The following is a 22,457-nucleotide window of genomic DNA, read 5'->3' as shown; positions in this document are numbered from 1 at the left end:
TGAGCCCGAGTGGTTCTAGGAAATCGGGACTGGTTCACCAATTTTTTAGTTAAACTGCCTAGTGAGCTAGTTTGGGGTGGTTTTCTACCTATTCTGGTTTCAAGGGCATGACCAAACTAGATCTAGACCTAGTCACAATTCAACCAATTTGATCGGTGGTTCAATCCAATTTCCTACACCCTAGTTAAGCCCAATGTAAGACTACAATATAGAACCTTGTCCATCTTTCCATTACTTCTAAAGCTTCATGCAGGCTCTTTGCATTATATCCAATTTAAGTTCCCCCAACTACACCAAAAAGTTGGGAAGAAGAACCTTTACCAAAGCATAGTATAGTATATTTCCCCATAAAATTCAAACCTTGTTAATGCTAATATGAAATCCAAGAATCAAACAAACCTTACTCAAGCGGCTTCCTGATAGTTCAAATCGATTCTTCCATGTGATTGATGGCACAGGAACAACAGAAAAGCCTGAGGCAACTAAGACCCCAATCCATAACCCATATCCAAATCCACTACTCCACCACCCCTTCATTGAAAAAAACAATAAGTCATCAATACAGACTATGACCAAAGAACATAATCACAACAACTATCTTTGTAGATCAGTAGATGAAAATTAAACCATTATTTTAATAAAAGTAACATCTAGTATTTATCAAAAAAAAAGAAGTCACATCTAGATAACATTGCTCTTAGAATAAAATAGTGACAAAAAAAATAGTAGATTAGAATATGGTGGTAAGCAATTTAATTTCTAAGAGCAATTAAAGTATATTAGAATATGGTAGCAAACAATAAAAGTAACCTTGAATGGAAGACTCACAAAGATATGTTAGAACAAAGATTTGGTATGGAGGAAACTAAAAAGGCTGTCTTCTCTATGGATAGATCAAAATCTCCTGGTCCTAATGGAGTAATGGGTACACCATGGCTTTCTAACAAGATTGTTGGGATGCTTTAGCATTTGATTTATTGGAGGTATTTAATGAATTCTTTGAAAGAAGGAAAATAAATCCAGAACTGAATGCGACATTTTTGCCTTAATACCTAAGAAAAAACAAGCGTCAATCATCCCAAAGACTTCAAACCCATTAGCTTAATCAATAGCTTATATAAAACCATTGCTAAGGTCTTGTCTTTAAGATTAAAAAAGGTGATGCCCTCCATTACCACATCTAATCAGGGAGCTTTCATATAAAATAGGCAAACAACAATAGATCAAATTCCCATTTCTAATGAGTGTATGGAAGGGTTATGTGCTTGACCAATATGCCAAAAGCCTTGACTGTTGGAGCGTATCAAGCCATGCAGTTTAACATTTAGGACCACAATATACCACCACGCTTCCATAGCCAAAGTCTTGATGGCTTCACTCTAGGCAGTTATCACTCTAGCGACAACCAACAAGTAGCACTCTCCACAATGGCTCTCACTTTGGTGGTAAGTAGCCCTCTTCATGACAGCTCACACTCAGCGGATAGCCCTTTCCCTTTGGTGGCTTTTGCTCTACTCCAAGAAGCCCTTTCCAGTGACAGCGTTCACTTTGCTCCAGGTATCCCTTTTCACGACAGCTTTCACTTTGCTCTAGGTAGCCCTTCTCCCAATTAGAGCACTCTCTGTGATTCAAACTTGAGTCATGGTGTTGTTACATGCTTGACCAATACACCAAAAGCCTTGATACTGTTGGAACATATCAAGCCAAGCACTTTAACATTTAAAACCATAAATGGAAAAGATGAGAAGGTAAGGAAGAAAAGGACTAATCTATAAATTAGACATTGAAAAAGCTTATGATTTGGTACTGATAAAAAAAAAAAAGCTTATGATTTGGTAGACTGGTCATTCTTGGTAGAAGTTATGAGAAATTGTGGCTTTGGGATGTCTTCAAAATTGTCGCTACTCGGTGTTGGTGAACCGAAGTGGTAGACTTCTTCTAAGCTCGTAGAGGACTTAGGGCTGTAAATCAGGTTGTTCCAGGCCGGCACAGCCCAATTTACACCTCTAAGAGGACTCAGGCAAGGGGACCCCCTCACCCCATTCCTGATTACTTTCATAGTTGTACTCAATAGACTAATCACAGGGGCAGATAGCATGCAACTCATTAAGGGATAAAGAGTAGAAAAGGATAGGGTGGTAGTGACTTACCTGCAATTTGCAAATGACATCATTCTCTGTTGTGATGGGAGTGAGTTTTAGTGGGTTAAAAATATGAAACTAACTATTCAACTCTTTGAGAAAACTTCAAATTTAGGATTAACTTTGACAAAAGCTATTAAGCAAGGGTGAATGTGGAGGATAGGGAATTGTCTAGCTATGCAAGAATATCCATTACCTCTTGGCCCATAATACTTGGGACTTCCATTAAGAGACAAGCCAACCCTAAGGAACGCAACTTTTTTTTCAAGAAGGTAAAGTATAGTATTGTATTCATATCAAAAAATTATTTACAGGCCTCTATACAATGAGCTTCTATACATAAATCCACAAGGTATTAAGATGATCCAAAACACTTCATAGCCAAGAAAGATAGGTCAGAAATTTGAAATTACTCTCAAAAAAAAGCTATTACATTTCAAGTTTCAACCAAGCCCTAATGAAATCGAAAGATGAGTTAATAACATACTCAAAAAGATGGTCATTGGATTGAAACACCCTAATGTTCCTTTCAAGAGACAGAGCCCAAATAACAGCCAAAGTGATTTAGTGATCACAGCCCAACAAGTTTTGCCCTTTCTGTTCACCCCACTTGCACTCAAGCCATTGAGCATCTCAAAAACAGATTTCGGATGACACCATTGAAGATGAATACTTACCAAAAAATGCTGCCACACTCTGTTAGTAAAGGCACAATGAAGAAAAAGGTGACTAGTGCTTTCAGGCCATTGCTCACAGAAAGGGCATAAGGCACTATCCAAGACAGCATCTCTCCAAGATAGGTTCACCTTAGTAGGACATTTATCCAGAGCAGCTAGAAAAAATTGACCTCCAAAGAGGCCATGTTTTTCCAAACTGCCCTATAAGGGAAAGAAGAATTACTTCCACCTAAGGTTCAAAATTTCAATAAATACACCCTGTATCAGGCGTATTGTGTCGTATCAAGGGTTCGTCAAAACACCGTTATAAGGCTTCTCAAGAAAAAACATGTTTTTAAATGTAAATTTTATTAAAATTGACCCCTTTCAAAATCTCCAAGAAAAAATTAAAAAAAAATAATGCTTGATAGCATCAAAACATCTGATATGCATGTTCATGCATATCAGGCTTATCAATACTTTGAACCTTGATTCCACCAACTAGACCATTATAAAATGAATGAAGAAAATGACCCCAAACTGTGCCAACACTAGATTTTGGAATCCGTTCTTAGAAAAACTAACTAAGAAACTAGCTATGTTGAAAAGGAATTACATCCCTTTAGGGGGAAAAATAATACTAACTATAGCTACTTCAGCTAATCTTCTGGTGTACTACTTCTCTATCTTTAAGATCCTACAGGAAGTGGGGAAGATGATTGAGAAGATAATGAAGAAAAAAATAATAAATAATAAAAAATGGTCAGCTTCTAAAAAAATTAAAATTAAAAAAAAAAAAAGATAATGAAGAACTTCTTATGGGAGCCAGAAGGAGGAAATAAGTATCACTTGATCAATTGGGAAGTTGTGTCTAGAAGTAAAAAGCAAGGGTGTTGGGAATTAGCAACATAGAAAAGAGGAACTTGACCCTGTTGGGAAAATGTTTGAGGAGATTACCGATAAATAAAAACAAACTATGGCATAAAGTGATAGTGGGCATTCATGGGATTTTGAACAATAGGTGAGTTGTTGGTCTATTTGCTTAGGTGACTCAGGCCTCTCCTTGGACGGTAATCTATTCCATACTCCAATATTTTCCTCCTTGCATTAGGCATAACGTTTGTTCAGGCTTGTTTTAGGAACATGTATGGGTTGGCAATTCTCCATTCAATGATCAATTTCCCAGTCTAAAAGTTTATTGTACCCTCTGCCTCAAGCAAAGGGATTGGGTGGAATTTGGGTTTTAGAAGGGATTAAGGGATACAAAACTTCCCAGTATTGTCAATCTATTGTAAATCCTTGAAGGAATTTATTTGGGCCCCTTAAGTCAATGGTCATATTTGGATTCCCTCCTCTTCAGAATCTTTATCCTGCACGTCCTTTTTCATAGTCTTATCCCAGCCTTCTTATTCGCTACAGCCTTTCCTCTAAAAGAGGTTTGGTGCAGGCCCATCCCACCAAAAGTTGGACTTTTCCATTGGGAGGTGTTGTATGAAAAAATGAACATTTGTGACTTTCTCAAAAAAAGGAGACCAAATTGTTGCTTAACCCTAGTCCCTATTTCGTGTGTCCTCTGCAAAGTTAATGGTGAGAGTTGTTATCCTTACTAATCTTTTGTCCATTTGTTACTGGTATTTGGGAATGGTTTCTCTCGTTGTTTGAGTGCAAATGGATTTCACCAAGTAGCATGGCAAGCTTGTTCTTGCCAACAGATTTTTCGTGGCCAAAGAAAAGAGGAAGGATTATGTGGAGAAGTATAAGGGCCACACAGTCCACACTTTTAAACAATGGGAGGAAACAAATGCTAGAATCTTCACAAGAAAGGAGAGGAACAAGGAGGCAATTATTGAGTACATAACTACTAGTGCAGCTTGTTGGGTAAAGTCTCTTGGTGGTGTTTCATCTTATTTAATTGATGATATTGATATTGTTAGAAATTGGAAGGAATTTCAAAAATACTACTTATGGTAACTTTATAGTTATTTCCCATAATTATTATTTATAGTAAAACTATGATTTGATATATTTAGGAAGAACTGTGTTACCAATTTACAACATGAGAACAATCATAGGTATTTGGCATATAAAAATTGGCTACACAAACATTTTCTAGAGATAACCAAATACAAATTAGACATGCATAGATGGAATTATTTCTTCAGGAAAAACACCAGCCTACTTATGGTAACTTTATAGTTATTTCCCATAATTATTATTTATAGTAAAACTATGATTTGATATATTTAGGAAGAACTGTGTTACCAATTTACAACATGAGAACAGTCATAGGTATTTGACATATAAAAGTTGGCTACACAAACATTTTCTAGAGATAACCAAATACAAATTAGACATGCATAGATGGAATTATTTCTTCAGGAAAAACACACACATACAAACACACAACTGACCTGTTTCCCATCCCGTGGAAATGGAATTGATTGCTCAATATATGCTGAGGTTCCTAAAACCAGAAAAAGATCCCTTCAGTACATATTGTGGAGTCCTGAATTAAAGAAATAGGCCATAGATTTATTTAAAGTCGGTTCTAAACTCTAGAACTCCAGAACCAAGAGATAAAATTAAGGAATCAATCATTTTCAATTTTTATGATAATTCCAAACTATGATAAAGATTTAGATTTAAATTTAATCCATCACACTTTACAACAAAGCTGCAGACCACAAAAGAGACATGTTTTTCATTGGGACCTCAGTGCCTCAAAAGGACAACTTAACTAACTGGGCTACTTTGTGTGAAAGGAAGGATGAAAGGAGCCTAGGGATGGGAAAAGTTTTGCTTAAGAATGTGGCTTTCTTGGGAAAATAGTTGTGAAGGTTTCCTATGGAGTTGGACAGGTTGTGGCATGCTGTGATTAAGAGCACCCATGTCCTCTCAGACAATGGATGGGATGCAAATTTAGCCACTAGAGCTACCCATGCTCCTCTGTCTCTCACTTTTCCTCAAAAACATTTGGGTTCAATTGGGTATTAGAACCAAATTTTGAGCTGATTTGTGGTGGTGGGAACAGCCATTAAAAGACTTTTTCATAACATTTATCCAATTTCCTCCTCAAACAGCCATTGGTCTTCCATTATGTCTCTTTGACAAATCAAGGGATATGTTGTAACCTTGGTTTCAGAATGGGGTTAAGTGAGAATGACATTTCTAATGCTTCAGATCTCTTCAATTTGTTGAATACTTGGATGGTCTTTCTTTGGATACCTCCCTTGGTTGTAGAATTTGATTTGCTAGTTCATTTGGACTTTTCTCTTGTTCTTCCTTTTTAAAAGCCCTTTCTTTTAACTCTAGTCCCCCATGGTTTTCCCAGTTAAGGCTGTTTAGAGCGGACCAAAATTAGGGCATTCTGATGGGAGGTAATACATGTGAAAAAACTCGTGAATATCTTCAAAAGAGAAAGCCTAGATGGTGTCTTTATTCACATATGTATGTTCTTTGCAGAGCAAATTGTGACTTGTGAGACTACCTTCTATTTACAAATCCACTATTCACTTATATATAGTATTTTAGTTTTTTTCTTTTCACTATTTGAATGTAGGTGGTCTCATCCAGCAGATTTAGTTAGTCTATTCTACACTTCATTTTTCTCTCTACCTAAAAAGAGGGACAAAATCTTCTCTTGATGTACTAGGGCAGCAATCTTATGGACAATTTGGGAAGAATGAAATATTAGGATTTTCAGATATATAAGAGTAAGTCAAAGGAATCATTTGAGGATGGCAATTGGGAATGATCTATTCTTAATTACCTGTTCATGGGCCGGGCTTAGGGATGGCAATTTCCCCCGTAAAACCGGGACTCACCCCGAAAGGGGCGGGTTTTCCCCAACCCTAAACAAGGATGGGGCGGGGACGGGGAAAATAATTTTTCCCCGAACCGGGTACAGGACGGGGGAGGGTTTTGTATATAATTCCCCAAACCCACCCCGATCCTGAAGGTAAATTAGTAAAATATCTCTAAGTTTAATATTGATATTTAAAATATCTCTAATTTTTTCCTAAATTCTTAAAATCCTAGAATCCCATAATTTTATTTTTGAATTACCCCTAAAGTACTATAATTCAATTCTAAAATACCCCCAAATTCCTATATCATATGTATAAATTGTCCATAAAATAGATAATTTTTAAGTAATTGCCTTGGAGCGGGGAAAATTCGGGGATTCCCCGTCCCCGATGGGGAATGGATGCCCTGCCCCGTTGCCATTCCTAGCTAGGCTCAGGCTTGGCTTTTGTCAAAATTCTAATGGGCCCCACCCGAAGCCCGAGCCCAAGACAGTGTAAAGTTGGCCCGAAGTCCGGCCCATGAACAGGTCTAATGCTTATATTTGGTCATTGTCCCACTGATGGCATATCAAGAAATTGGTAAACCATTGCTGGATCCTCTTCACTAATCATACTAATGATGAAGATATGGTCACCTCCTACAAATCACTTCATTAAAATGAACTTGATGGCTGCAGCTTAGAAAACACTAGAAACTCAGGGATTGGGGGAACTTTTAGGAGCAATGATGGCAATATATTAGTCCTTTACTTAGGACCCATTGGGCATGGTGATTCTACAACAGCTGAAATGCTGAATTAATGAGTGTCTTCTATGATTTAAGATTGGAGAGATGATGCAAATATTTAAGTAAGGAAATAATTCATTGAGAAACCAATCAGTTTTTCAATTGCTACACCAATTTCAGAGTTTTTGGATGATAGGATATTGGCATTGTTTGAATTTTTTAAGTTAGTTTATATTTGTAGGTTTGTTAAGAAAAGGGTTTTAACTTTTAGTTTTCCAAAATTTACTGTTATTTCAAAAATACTACTTATGGTAACTGTACCATTGTATTCCATAATTATTAGTTATAGTGACAGCTGAAAAGGCTGGAATAAATGACTTATTTCTTTATCTGTCAGTAAACAAGTAATTAAGGAGGTTGCGAGCTCCTTCATGACTGAAGCTGATGTTCAAATATTTTATTATTTAATTATTTATCCACTAAAAAACAAAAGAAATGCATCATCCACTTCAGCCATTATCAAACAGCCCCTCATAAGAGTTTGACAAAAGCTATAGTGTTGGCTGCCAACCTAACGCCACCCTGCTTTATCCGGGCTGGGCCAGCAATGTAAGACAAGCTCACATTGGCAGAGTTGGCAGCCCCTGAGATATTTAAATTGAAATGAACAATAGGTACTATGGTACACATAGCATACAAGGCTGTTAGTGGGGGTCTTGTGCAACTTGATCATGGACAATAAGTACTATGGTACACATAGGCATACTAATTTCCTGTCATGTTATTACAGAGTTGTGGGATAGGCTCCTCTTGATTTTTGGGTGCAGGTGGAATAGACCAACGGAAGTAAGCATGTGTTTTGACCCCTCTACCTTCACTTGGTATCAACAAAGAATAAGAAGAATGTGAAGGTGTGCAAGAGCAGCATTGCTATGTGTGGGAAGAAAGGAATGCCAGGATATTCCAAGAGAAGGAGAAAAGCTAACAAGAACTGAAGGAGTATATCTTGTATAGGGATATCTCGTGGCTGAAATCTTTGGACTTGTTTCACCAATTTTCTTTTAATGATCTTTGGAGGCATTGGATAGCACTGGCAAGCAGCTCCTCCCTAAAGAACAAGGTGCACATGAGTTGGGTACCCGCTTCTGAAGGCCTTATGAAACTAAATTTTGATGGCAGCAGTCAAGGTAACCCAGGTCCCTCTAGGATGGGAGGGGTTCTAAGTAATGAAAGTGGTAATGTGACTCTCTTATACTCAGGCCCTTTAGGTGAGGAACTAGGGCAGAATTACTAGCTGCCCTCCAAGGGGTACAATTTGCAGTACAACTAAGAGCGGAACAGCTACTAATAGAAGGCGACTCCAAGGTGGTTGTGGGGTGGCTACAGAACCAAAGACTGGTTTGGAACTATGAGATATTAAGAATGAACTTAAAAAATTCAAGTGGCTGACAAGAAATCTGTGTTTCAGAATACAATGGGTGGGGAAATCAACTAATGTTATGACTGATAGTTTAGCCAAGCAAGGGGCAAATAGGGAATAGTTATATTGGGCACAATTGTAATTTGTTTTAATTTTTAATTTTTGATTGTTTGGGGAGGTCACAACTTGTGCCTCCCCATGGATCTCTTGTATCTGTTGTTCTCCTATCTCTAATAAAATTTTCCCATTTATCAAAAATTTTGGCAAAGGACAGTAATGGGAATAACCATAAAGTTTCATAAAACTTCTATAAGCCTGAAAGAATCTGTAAGTCAGGAACCTATTTTCTATCACAGTCCCCCCCTCCCACACACACGCATCCCAAATTTATAGGAAGAGGTTGGTACAAAGAATTGTAGGGGCTACATACATCACCCCAGTATTATCACCTACATCCTAGGCCACCAGCCACCATAATTGAGCATCATATCCATTATACAGGGTAGCAATGGATATGGCACTAAACAGAATGGAAGGGAAAAAAAGGATTCATGTAGCCAATCCCATTTGGTTGGGATAAGGTTTAGATGATGATGATGATGACGATCAATATTCAGGGTAGTCCTGCAGCCAAGGCTTTCAAAGACACTCTGATTATCTTATGCAGCACTTGGGCAGCAGTCCATCACTCCACAAGTCAGCCTTCCCGTTTAGAGCACACTCCTGGCTGTTAGGAACAAGTTAGGCACCACACTCAATCCACACACTTAGGAACACTTAGGACACAATGGGCTACTTAAGGACAAGCTTGCAGACACAGAGGCAATGTGAGTAAAGGAACTCGAGGAATTCTGTGTATTGCTCAAGAAAAGGATTACAACTCTTGGATGCTTCACCAAATAAGAGGCTCCTCCTTATATAGCCCTTGGGCTGTATAATAAGCAGTCTAGATATGTACATGTGTCATACATCCAATGGTAAAGATTATTATAGACTTCTAGATATCTCTACAAGAATGCTCTAGAACACCTCTGGAATACTGTACAAGTATCTATAATGTTCAAGGGACTTCTTGAATCTTCCGGAATACTCTTGGGGCTTTTGAAAAATTCATTAAACCTCTTCCATCTGCCCCTTCAGGTTTGTGCCAAATCATGTAAGGGATTTGTGCTCTGTCACACATGTATCTGTAAGACTGTAACACAATTCAAAGGAATGTGCAGATATTACCTGGAATGACCACCCATTATTGGCTATCAGTAGACACCATAAAAGTCACATCAAGCATATTAATTTTGTATTATTTACAGTTTTTTTGCACTCCAAACCAATGGCTTTCACTAAAAATTACCAGATAAGAATATTATCAATCGGGTGGGGGAGTTAGAATTCCTGCATAAATGCATTAAAACTTCTAGGCAATATTAATTTTGGTCCACAACCACTTTATGAACTACATATCAGCAATATGAACAAGTAATTCCGATTCATGACCATAGTTAGATGGAAACCATCTCCAGCTGCTACCACAAATTAGCATCAAACTATTACCATATACAGGGCAAGTAATTGAAATTCATCACCAATAAAATTATACTCCTAAAATGTCGAAGTAAAATGCCCAGAGACCTTTAAAAGATAAAAGGGCCATCTCATACCTAGTGGTGCATGAATACTCTGCAGCAATAGAACTATAGACTTTGCATCTAGACGTTTTCGAGTTCTTTTGCCAACCAATACTTGCACATGAGGAGTATCAAATACCTACACAAAAGATAATACATCCATTAACAGTCATCTTTCCAATGTTCAGAGAAACGGACCGGTCATAGAACCAGAGAAGGGAGAGATTCATGGGTCAGAGGCTCAACTGGGGTCAAACCGTGATAATGTGGCATATATGTATATTATGGATTATATAAATACTATATATAATATATTTTACAACTTTTAATATACTTACATATGATGGATAGCAAATTCCTTAATTTTTAAAGCAAATGACCAAGGTTCAAGTCTCTTAATTTACATTTTCTTTAAAATATGTATGTAGTAGAGTAATATATACAATAAAGAGTCATTAAATAGCACAAGTAAAGAGGTGGATTAGTGGTAATTAAGCTATATATGAAAATAAGAGGTCATGGGTTCAAGTCTTGTCACACTCATTTTAGAATTTCAATTACATAGTGACCCAGGTGGTCTCATGAAACTGGGACCAGTTCACCGGTTTCCGGTTAAACCGGATGGTCAGCCAATTTTTACCAAGTTTTTAGACATTACGATTCTTGGGGTGTGACTGAACCAACCAGGGGACAGGTCCATTCAACCAGTCTGACCGGTCGGTCCAGTCTGTTTTCCAAACACTGCATCTTTCCCTCTCATTAAAAGGCAAGAATAAAAATGCGAACATGTGATCAAGATTCAAGAAGAGATGATTCAAAACCCTTGAAAAACCCTTGAAAATTTGATACTCATGAAGATTTTTGCCGTCTTTTACCATTTTAATCAAACTGTCAAAGTGTAGATCCATGTGGTTTCTTGGAAATTTGAAAACAGTACCCAGTTTGCACCAGATATTGGGTTTTTAAGTATCAAAAAAGGCAATATATACCATTTTCTAATATTAACCTTTCAGGACACTCGTATTTAGCTCTTTCTATTTACAGATGAAACATCAAATACATGAAGCTATGATTATTCTAATAAATCCAAATGAGTCAGTACAAATTTGTTTGCTATCTTCGGACAAGAAGCACAAGTTCAATGTTTACAATCACAATAAATAAAAAAGGAACTTGGGCCATGTATAGCATCAGAAGTAACAGCATTCATTTGAAGAAACATAGGAGTAACTCTGGCAGTGTGTTAAAATGAAGGAAAGTAGAATAAGATAGTTTGGACACATCCAAAGAAGAATATCTACGATAGCAGTAAGAAGTGATCTGTTACAAGTTGAAGGGGCTGGAAGAGCTCGAGGCAGACCAAAAAGGACATGAATTCAAGTAGTGAGAAATGATTTAATAGCCCACAGTTCAACAATGGATATAGTACTGAACAGTACCGCAAGAGAGAACAGGCTTCATGTGATTGGGACAAGGATTAGATGATGGTGCTATGATTACAGATAACCAGTCATTTTCCCTAGAGTTTTGAATTGGGCAAATTTTTTAAACTACCCTTATGGTTTAGCGAATTGACTAACTATAACCTTACTGTTTAACTATTGTCTTGCACCACCCCTACTGTTTCTGACAATTGTCATCACCATTAAAGTCTAACAGAAAGGGTGGAAAGTCAGTTTTACCCTTCCATTAAATCCCGACCATCTTTCCTCAAACATTGGCACTTCCTTCCCAGTTCCATGCATATCATCGTCACTGTAACCCAGATTCTCATCACCTGTTGAACCATTATCTCTGTTGTGGATTCACCGCTTGGATGGAAGCAAAATCCAAGAGCAAGCATCTGGTCTGTTTCATCAAGGACCAAATATTGAACCTCCCCCAACTTGAGGCTATTACCATTGATCAAGTCAATGATACACCCCGGACCTGCTGAGGAGACAGAGAAACAACCGTCAAATCAAAAGGGGTTTAGGGTTCTATTCGGTTTTATGGAGAATCATCGTCTGAATCTCTCCAATGGTGGGCCTATCCCTCAAATGTGGAGACTGTGGGGCCCGAAAGGTGTATAATGGTGGCAATAGGAACTCCAGATTTGGATTTTGCTTGCCTGCTTGCTTGGTGGTGGTGAGAGGAACAGTTATGACGCAGAGGATGAATGGATGAATCATAGTAGACACTAGACAATAGTACTAACAGTGCCTCCTTGTTTAGGTGGTGCCATCTCTCCACTCAACCAGTCCTCTCTCCTGGTCTTCAATCTTTCCCAAAATAACCTCACCAGCGTCATCAGTCTCACAGCTCCTCACTGCATTCACGGCCGTGGACAACGAGGCTGATGAGCAACCCAAGACTACAGGCTGAGCAGGTGGTCGACAGAGACAGGGAGTGATCTCTATGAGGCAACTTTCTTCTCTTGCAACATCAGCTTCACAATAGCAGCCATGCATACAAAAGTATTTGGTCCTATTTCTTCTGAGTTCACACCCGCCCCCCTTGGCAGCGGAATGGAGTAAACAGGACCATCATCCACAGGTGGTCACCCACAGGTCAGTATTGGTCCTCTTTCTTCTGAATTCCCAGAGCCGGAATGAAGTAAACAGGACCATCATCCACCCCCATGACGCTCCACTTCACACAACCAATTATTGAATTCTTCAATGAGTGGTGCATCAGAGTTAAATACTCTAGTCATCTGCCACCTCGCAGCCGAGTTCTCATTGTCCCAAATACAATTCAGAATCATCTCCGCTTCCAGCATGACGATCACTCCGTCTCTGTTGTTTCCAGCATGACGATCGTCTCACTTCTGGCACAGCAAGCAGGTGGTCAACATGACAGACACAAGTGGTCAACATCCCTACAATACCAACTGGCAATGTGTGAAACAACAACATTAGGAGCCTGTTGTGTCCTAATCTCTTCACGACCCTAATCATCGCTTCCTAGTACTTCAACACCGAAGTCCTCCTGAATAAGTACCTCCTCAGCTACTGTGGCTACCGCTACCTCATCTTCCTCACCATTCTTTATAGCTTCGTCCCCTTTCAGCACATCATCACTCGTCATCAGTTCCTCAAGATTGCTGTCCTCAGTGCTATATTTTGCTTCTCCTTTGTCTGCAGCAACACTTCTCTTTTCTACCTCCCTGTTTCCTTCAACCAAAATATTGGAGATCGTCCCCTTTCTAAAACTTTCCACTTGTATTTTCCTAGTTTGATGCTGTTTTACTCAACAAGACAACCCTTTTTTCTTAGGGATGAACTCGTCTTCATCCCTGTGTTGTTGCCGGCAACAACTACCGTGAAGAAGGTGTGAAGAGCTCGGTTTGTTGCCGCTGAAAGGAGAAGAAGGTGAAGGAGGAGAAGAAGGAGGAGGAAGGAGGGAGAGGGAGAAGGACAAAGGGTAAATTTGGGTTTTAAAAAAATTATATGTCACGTGGTGTCACATGTGTATGGGTTTTCGCGGTACATTAACGGATGCTAACAGCAGGGGTAGAGAAGTCAATTGTTAGAAAAAGTAGGGGTAGTTTAAGACAATCGTTAAACAGTAAGGGTACAGTTTGTCAATTAGCTAAACAGTAGGGGTAGTTTAAGAAATTTGCCCTTTTTGAATTTTGGCTTCTAAGTGAGAATTCGTCTATGATGGACTTTATTGATGGTCAGACAGTGTTTCTTCCATTTCATTAGCATCGATAGACTGAGTTCAAGATTTGTTCATCAGACTGTAAGCACCTAGAGTTCATATCAGACCAGATCTAGGCAAATCTGGATTTGGCCCAACCAAATTTTTGCAATCAGCTACCAGCCTTCTAATATGCCAAGGGCAATCCAACTCAAATAGTGACAAGGTAACTCGAAGTGAATCACTCTAAAGACAATGGAAAAAATCAAAATTAAAAGATTTAAACCCTGGTCACTTATATTAAAACCCAAAACAACAACCATCTGACTACAACTTAAATATATGCATAATATTTTTATATTTTATAAATATGAAGTCACGGGTCACTAGGTTAAGCCAGCAACCAGATCATCTAACCCATGACCCGCAAGCCTTCCCAGTTTTGTGGATAGTCCTAGTCTTACAACATTGCTTCAAATTGAATCCAGATCATCATTCAGTCAATTGCCAGTACTACCCACTCATAAACATTATATATGGCATTTATGAATATGAAATCAAAGGTATAACATAATATCCATTTTGAGACCCTCTTTTGCATCCCAAAAAACTTCTTTTCCAGTGTAGTCAAGGCAGGAAGTAGAAACTGGTTGCTTTAGCATCATTGGATGAAGAATTGACCAGCTGACCATGGAAAAGAAGGTATTGATGGCAAGGTGATTTGGTATGAGCATGGTTTTAGCAGCAGTGCTTGGCGTTGAGAAAACTAAAGAATTGGGAATTGGGAATTTGGTCATTGAAAGTGATATGAAGATGGTAAGATGGTTGGAAAAAGGTGTGAGGGGTGATTTGGCAGCGTAGAAATGAACTCAGACACTTCAATGGCTATCAAAAGACATGAATGTTCAGATAAGATGGGTTAGAAGATCTGCTAACAGCTTGGTAGATGGTTTTACAAAGCAAAGGGTTCAAAGGTAGCATATCTACTGGGAACAATTGTAATATAGTGTTGGGTGGCTAGTCCTGTAATGGGTTTGCTGGTTTCTAACAACTTCTTGTTGTAACCTGTTTCTTAAATAGTAATGAAATTATGATATTGTGTTGCTGATAAATAAGAAGAAGAAGAAGAAGGAAACAAAAAAAGAAGGTACTAGTTCAAAGACAACAAGCAAAAATGTATCGTAAAATATGGAATATTACTAGAAAAAATTAAAGCATTTTAGTGCCTAAATTCTGAATTCATAATCGTATCATAAATCATGGAGAAAGTCATATTAAATCAAATTGTGAATTGTATCATAAATTGTAAGATAGCTTTTGTTTATTACAAACTTCACCAATGTGATCTTGTCTTACAATACAAGTCCCGAGCCTGGATAGGAATGTGCCAGGTTGGCAGCTAGCATTGAAAATTTTGCCAAACTCTAATGAACATGGATCCTAATTTGTCTTTTCATGCTCAAGCTAGGGCGTTCCCCGAAGACAACACACCGCACCTTAACCAATGTATGATGAGAAATAGGCAAAAAACACAATGAATACAAGCATTAATTTGACATAATAACAATAAACCAATCTTTAAAATATTGACACACTTCGACAAAACCCCCTTTCAGCTAGTGTTGTGCATCTTCATTCTTCCCAATATAAAAGACTTTTATTAGAAATAAAGAAAAATGAGATTCTCCTTCCTTTTCTTCCTCATCCCCCTCCTCTTAAGGAGGCTTATGCTTCTTACATTCCGAACTACACCTCGCATCATGCCTCCGCGTTTTAAAACATTACATGATTACACTTTGAGACAACTCGATATTCTTTTCAAACATGAAGTTAAATATAGTTTTTGTTTGTGTAATCAATTATTTGGTTGATCTATTAGAATCATTTGCATTTTCTATAAGTTCAAATTTTTGCTTGAACTCATTCTATCATGTACAACTTCACAATATATTACTCTGTCCATAAACTTAGTTTTGTAGCTTTGATTAATATTTGGAACAAGATAATAATTTAAAAAGGTGTGCCTAAACTTATTTTATCATTTCATAAAATACTATTCCATATTTCACAATGGCAATGTTTCCACCATGTCCATAACTTTTTACAATATTTCCGACATTTTCAACATGTTCCCTATATGGACTGGCATTTCCACTGACACCAACATTTTAAACCTTGATCAATGGACTGATTGTTTTGCTCATGTATCTTACAAAAGGACAAAAGATCTCTAACAGTTGTTTATGGATCTCAAACTGGAGGTAGTATCATCACACCCATCTCCCTCCAAGCAAGTTTCTAGTCAAAACTTCATGCAAATTGTTGTGTGTACATGGCAGTGATAGTAAAATTTATTCACCCATAGGCTATAAAGAAGTCCAATTATTCTTCCACTTCAATTGCCAAGGTTTCAGCCCAATAAATAGCATCCATGTGGCATCCTGCCAGTTTGGGAGGAGTATTTAAGGACTGTTATGGCACAAAAGTAGTCATGTTATCAGGTCCCATTGGTCATGAGGATTCCATCGCAACAGAGATAACAACAGTGACACAAGGATTAAGGATTGCGAGATCACTGGATCTTAGTATCCTGGTTATTAAAAGTGATCCAAAGATGGTTGTGACTTGTGAGTTGGTGGGATTCCTTGGCAGCACCACTACAAATGTTAAATCAGCATTAATTGAAATGAGGTTAAGATAAAAAGGTAAAAATAACATGTCATACACAGTGTATAATGGGGCTTCTGTTAAAAACCGGTAAAACTCAGCCAGCCCCATATAAAGATGAAACCTTACAATAGTAAATCAGAGAACTTCGCCATTCAAAATCAAATAGCGTCTGTGATATTGGCATTAGAAATGACGGAAACGTAGACAACAAGAATACACTAAAGAGAAAAAAGGAAAATAATAAAACAGTCAGAGCGAGTCATTACCTGGGCAGAACAATCTGACTCGTCATTCTTCAATAGCGCCAAGGCTCCCGAAACGTCCGGATCAATGCCGATTACCCACTCCGAACCAGAATTGTTAGCGGGTTCCTCTCCTCCATCAGTCGGCTTCCTAGCAATTTCAGAAAATGGGCAAGAGAGAGAAGCTAACCACTTCTCCTTGAGCTCGTCATCAGAAACTTTAGCCCTAACCCCTACACCATTCAATAGATTCCTCTTTCTACAACTCCTACTACGAACCAGCTCATGGGTACTCGTCAACTCTAGGGAAGACACGGAAAAGCGCCTGAATATAGAATAACTGAAGTGTACTTTTGTTCTAAGGTTAGCAGAGATTAAGTTCATAGAAAGCGTTGGAAACGAAGGATGCGATGCTGATGGTGGTAGTGACGGAAACGGGAGTGATTCCATTAAAAGGGGGCCGAAGATGAGACAAGGATTAAAAGATGAACTCTTGGATAATTTTTGCGCAGAGTTTCAGACACCGCAGAGAAAAAATGAGTGATTTCTCCATCTATTTTGAATCTTTCCCTCCACCAGTAGTATGAAATTCTCAGAACAACGGCTGTCCTCCGGTCCCGTCCCGGGACCGAGGGGACTATTGCAGTATTGCTTAACGTACACACCTAAAGTGAAACAGGCCCGTAGAACTGCACTATCGACCTGGATTGCCCGTTGAACTCCTATTACAGCCTGCATAGGGTGTAAGGTCCCGATTGATCTGTAATCGGGTGGGATTCGGATCTCCATTTTGCATCCGGATGTGATGTCGACTTCCCATCGGATTTGGATTTAACCCAAGTCCGAAATATTATGCCATAAATGAAAAAATAAATAAAAATTAATTGTTTTTTTACTTATATAATAAATTTATGTAGTATAAAATATTCAATTTATTAGTTTTTTCTTATAGATATAGTTTGTTGGTTATGATCCTTTTCTTTTTTTTAAGATTATAAGAAGCCTTTTATTCAACTTCGCTTAGAAATAGAGGGGTTATCCCTTACAAAAATTTTACTTATTATTTTTTCATTTTAATTATTCCATTGTTACATTCTATTGAAAATAAACATTAAAACTAAAAAAATTACTAACTTGTATTATTTTATCCTTTTTTAATGCTATCAAGAAGCAAGTTAACTTTTAATATTAGCTTCGTGGTGGAAATTTTAATTAAATAAATTGATTTTTATAATTTAATCATATCGTATTATGTTCAATTAAAATTATAATATAATTAATTGAGTTAGTGATGGAACACCTATCCATTTCAGCATGCCTTTTAAAGAAGATAACTGAATTTCCAAAAAAAAAAAAAAAGATAACACCAGAAAGATAAAACATTACAAAAATAATAATTTAGCCAAATTGGTAGGTCTATCATTGCTACTTGAAATTTCACAACTCGATCCGATTATCACATATTTGAATGGGGTGTTTCTGCATTCAGATATGGATTTCGCAATTTACATCCGATTAATTATAAAACAATATAAAATAAAAAATACATAAATTTATAGCAAAATTTGAATAGATTATTACTATAATTATTATCATTTAGAATTGCCACGTACAAAGGGTGTGCATGCTTACTAGTACTAATAAGATTGAAAGGAACTCCCCCAAACAACATTTCATTTATAGCCTACCATATATGCTTCATGTAGATACTCCCTTTGAAAAATCATCCATTTACTTCATCAGTCAACGTCTTATCATGTTGCCACCAAGAAAGAAATAGGTCTGAAATATCCAATATTGAATTGCCATGGGGTCTAAAATTAATAGAAGATCTGAACCAAACAGTTTTTGCTCCAAGACACAATACCAAAAGGTGGATCAAAGACTATGGTATTGTGGCAAACTAGGTAAGTAACACCAATAACATACAAAAAAACTATTCAAACGATATCGAGTAGAAAGTAATTGTTTAACACATCTTCAAATGAACAATTTAAGGGAAGGGGCGAAATTTTTCAAAGACCAAAATTTTTATCATGTCGGATTAGCAAAGATATAGTTACTAGATAAAGTAGATGACTGAGAATCCTCAATAATTTTCAGAACAAAAGAAGGAGAATAATTTCCATGAGGTGTGAACATCCAATAAACTTGATCATATAGATCCGCACACCTAGTTGGTAGTTGTACTTGCATCACTAGGTTAACATAGGATTATGCCATTCTGGTAAGACTAAGTGCAATAGATCACATTGCCATTGCATTAAAGAAGAAAACCAGCATGCACCCATGGGTCACTAAAAAAATCCACTCCCCACCCATTGCCAATGGACCACTTCACACCTTGAAAGAAAGTATCACGTGTCTTTAACATTGAGGACCAAGTGGAAGAACATTCATGTTTGATTGGAGCACTCCAATAAATTGTTTCATTTCAAATATTTAGCCTATATAATCTGAGCCCATGTGTGGATTTCAATGAAAGCACCAAGTTAAATTCATAAGAAGTGATTGATTTTTTTTGTTTAGCCATTGTTAAGGCAAGGTCACCTCAACTCTAGGTTTAAGAAGAGACATTCAATAATAGAGATGAAACTTCATATTTCCATGAATTGCTCATCACCAAAAATCCCTATACGTCTGCAAGTTCTTTTGATAAGAAATGAGTGTGCATCATAAGTGGGGACTACTTCTAGTGTGGATTTAATCAACATTGTATGGCTAGCTTGAGATAATAAATTGGTTTTCCATCCAACCAACTCTGAGTGCAATTTGTCAATAAGATATTGCCAATCATTTGTTCTTGATCTGCCAAGAAATAAAGGTCCACCTAAATAGCATTTTAAATAACTCATGCGCTAAAGTTACACGTTATGAGATATAATTGACTAGATGTAGATGAATTTAGTAATTTTGCTCAAAAGAAGATTTTCAAAGAGTAGAAGCATCATATACATCAAGCATTATACACTTGATATCTACTTAAGGGTGGTAATTCCTACTCTTGTATCATATTCATGTCATGTTAACACATAAGCATTCAAACATATAGGTTGATATAAATATAAAATGATTAAATTAATCATTTCAAAATTTTCAAACAAGAACATAATTACATATTTATTATACATGTGGCATGGCACGACTTACGTAACTTGAATCAATACGTTTAGCATATTTCTTTACTAAATGATATGTATAACCCAAATTAAAAAAAAAATCAACATGAATAACCTATTTAAATTAAGTAATAAATAAAATTAAAATAATAAAATAAATGTCAACAATTAATTGACTAAACAAATTCATAAAAATATCCATATCATACTTGATGACCATATTAGTATTTCATCCAAATATATATAATTATCTAATACTCGAAACTTTTAATCATAATTGGTCATTTTTAAGTCAGGTGGGTCAATATGAAATTGACACGTTTATTGATCATGTTAAATGGGTTTACATGATTTTGATACAAACACTGTTAAGTAAAACCAAGCATACTAACTCCATACCATGTATGAGTCATATTTATATATCATGTCAAATATTGTAGTTTACTTAAAACAATATAAACCCAAAAAAAAACATGTCTTTCAAGTTAGGTCCAAGGTAATTACCCAATCCAAGGTGCAACACTAAGCAAATATACCAATACTAAACAATGATATATAGGAAAATCATTAGGCTGTGTTTGTTTCCGGTGTAAATATTTATTGATGTAACAGTACATCAATGGAGTTCAACACCGAAGAGTTTAAATGAGTGAATTGTTGCAACTTTGAAAAGTGTGATTATCAATGTAAATATTTACATATACTTTATCGATGTAAAACTCTACCATAAGTGGAGTTTACATCGATTTTTTATGTAAAACTACACTCCAACCAAACACCAACAATATGGATCGAGAGTAGCGTTTTACACCGACTTGAATTTACACACACACACAAAAAAAAAAAAAATGCAGCCTTAATTTATGTCATTTATGACATTGATTCTTAGAAATTTTGAAGTACGAACAATTACTAGTGTAAGCACCACTAAGTGTTAAATAGGTGATAGGACAAAATGACCACACAACATCCCTCTTATCATGATATCCAAATGATACTTCTTCTTAAGATCACTTTTAGATTCTATTGAAGATGAAGAGAGAAAAAAAAAATGGATGTTTTTGAATATTCTTCCCTTCCCATATTTGGTTTGTGGGATGTCATGGAATGAGATTGGAAAAAAAAAGTGGGGTTATAGTTCTCAATTATTGATAAGTGGAATTACACCATTCTCATTTAACACCATCATTGTAATATTTCTATGAGTCACTATTATACCCGTGACCTATTATTAAATATTTAATAAATTATTAATAAAACAGTTTGACTAAATTAATTACTAAATAAATAAAAAGTAACAATCATTATTTCATACTTAATAGTGAATAAATAATTAATTACTAATTAATGATAAATTATCTATATCATTAAGTAATTAATAAGTATTTATAATATAATATAAACTCATAAATTAAAATATTATTTAATGTTAGCAATTAATAATTAATATTTAATTAGTAACTAATAAAAACACATTAAATAATTAAGCAGTTAAGTAAATAATAATGATTAAATAATTATTTAACTATCGATTAAAGATAAGATATAAAATAAAAATCACTAATGGCTTAATTACATAAAAATCAACCAAACAAACAAGATTTGAAAATGCCTACATGATGTTACCAAGGCAATGAAATTACTCTACAATTGCATAACTACAAATAAATCAACCATTTTTCTAAATTGATTTGGAACCAATTTGATTATAATGAAACCGTAAATTTGATTATAGTGAAACAAACCAAATCGACTTGTAAAACATGATTCGATTTTATAGTAATTATGGCTTTCATTAAGGTTCATGTTTAGCCCTTATCTATTTGCATTAATCTTAGATGAATTGATTAAGCATATTCAAAAGGAAGTTCCATGGTGCATGTTATTTATAGATGATATTATTTTAATTGATGAAACTAATGAATTATTAAATGCAAAATTAATCTTATAAATAAATGCCTTAGAAACAAGAGGTTTTAAAATAAATAATAATAACATAAAATTTATTACATGTAAATTTAGTAATGATAGGAGTGTAAATTAAAATATACTTAGGATTAGAAAACAATAGATAAATCAATGTGAGCGTTTTCTTGTACCTTGGTTCAATAATTCGTGATGAGAATGTTGCCCAAAGAATTAGAGGAGAATAGGCAAAGCGAAGGGATATGTATAGGCTATTATATGATAGGTGGATACCAGTTAGATTAAAACAAAAATTCTATAAAACAGTTATAAGAGCAACTATTTGTATGGAATAGAGTGCTGGATCTGTAGCAAAGAAATAACATGTGTAGAAAATGAACGTGGTAGAAATGTAAATACTATGATGGTGAAGTTTTTCGTATGAACCTAATGCTAGAAATAACTATAATAATTTTGTACGATGGTTTAGACACGTACATCAAATGAGAGAGAGGCATACCA

The 22,457-nt window shown here is 36.2% G+C and overlaps 1 protein-coding gene across 6 annotated transcripts in view; it reads right to left on the bottom strand.

The window, feature by feature from the left end:
- The window catches only part of LOC148845328 (MutS2), a 31,697-nt gene extending 14,038 nt beyond the window's left edge, over positions 1-17,659 (bottom strand). For 3 of the 6 annotated variants that reach the window (XM_088954940.1, XM_088954941.1, XM_088954942.1), the window contains exons 1-4: positions 16,936-17,645; positions 10,409-10,514; positions 5,209-5,261; positions 400-531 (exon numbers count right to left, since the gene is read on the bottom strand). In XM_088954940.1, coding sequence (XP_088811066.1) covers positions 400-531; positions 5,209-5,261; positions 10,409-10,514; positions 16,936-17,361 — 717 coding nt within the window. In that variant the 5' untranslated portion in view covers positions 17,362-17,645. Of the gene's footprint in view, positions 1-399; positions 532-5,208; positions 5,262-10,408; positions 10,515-16,935 lie in introns of all 6 variants that reach the window. The other 3 variants (XM_088954943.1, XM_088954944.1, XM_088954945.1) reach the window with 2 other exon arrangements.
- Positions 17,660-22,457: the final 4,798 nt, after the last annotated feature.

The sequence above is a fragment of the Nelumbo lutea genome, chromosome 7, assembly GCF_056320005.1.
Source record: "Nelumbo lutea isolate HS-2025 chromosome 7, American lotus-T2T, whole genome shotgun sequence".
Lineage (NCBI taxonomy): Eukaryota > Viridiplantae > Streptophyta > Magnoliopsida > Proteales > Nelumbonaceae > Nelumbo > Nelumbo lutea.
The sequence above is the reverse complement of the archived record's forward strand: the minus strand, read 5'-3'. Positions and strand labels throughout refer to the sequence as shown.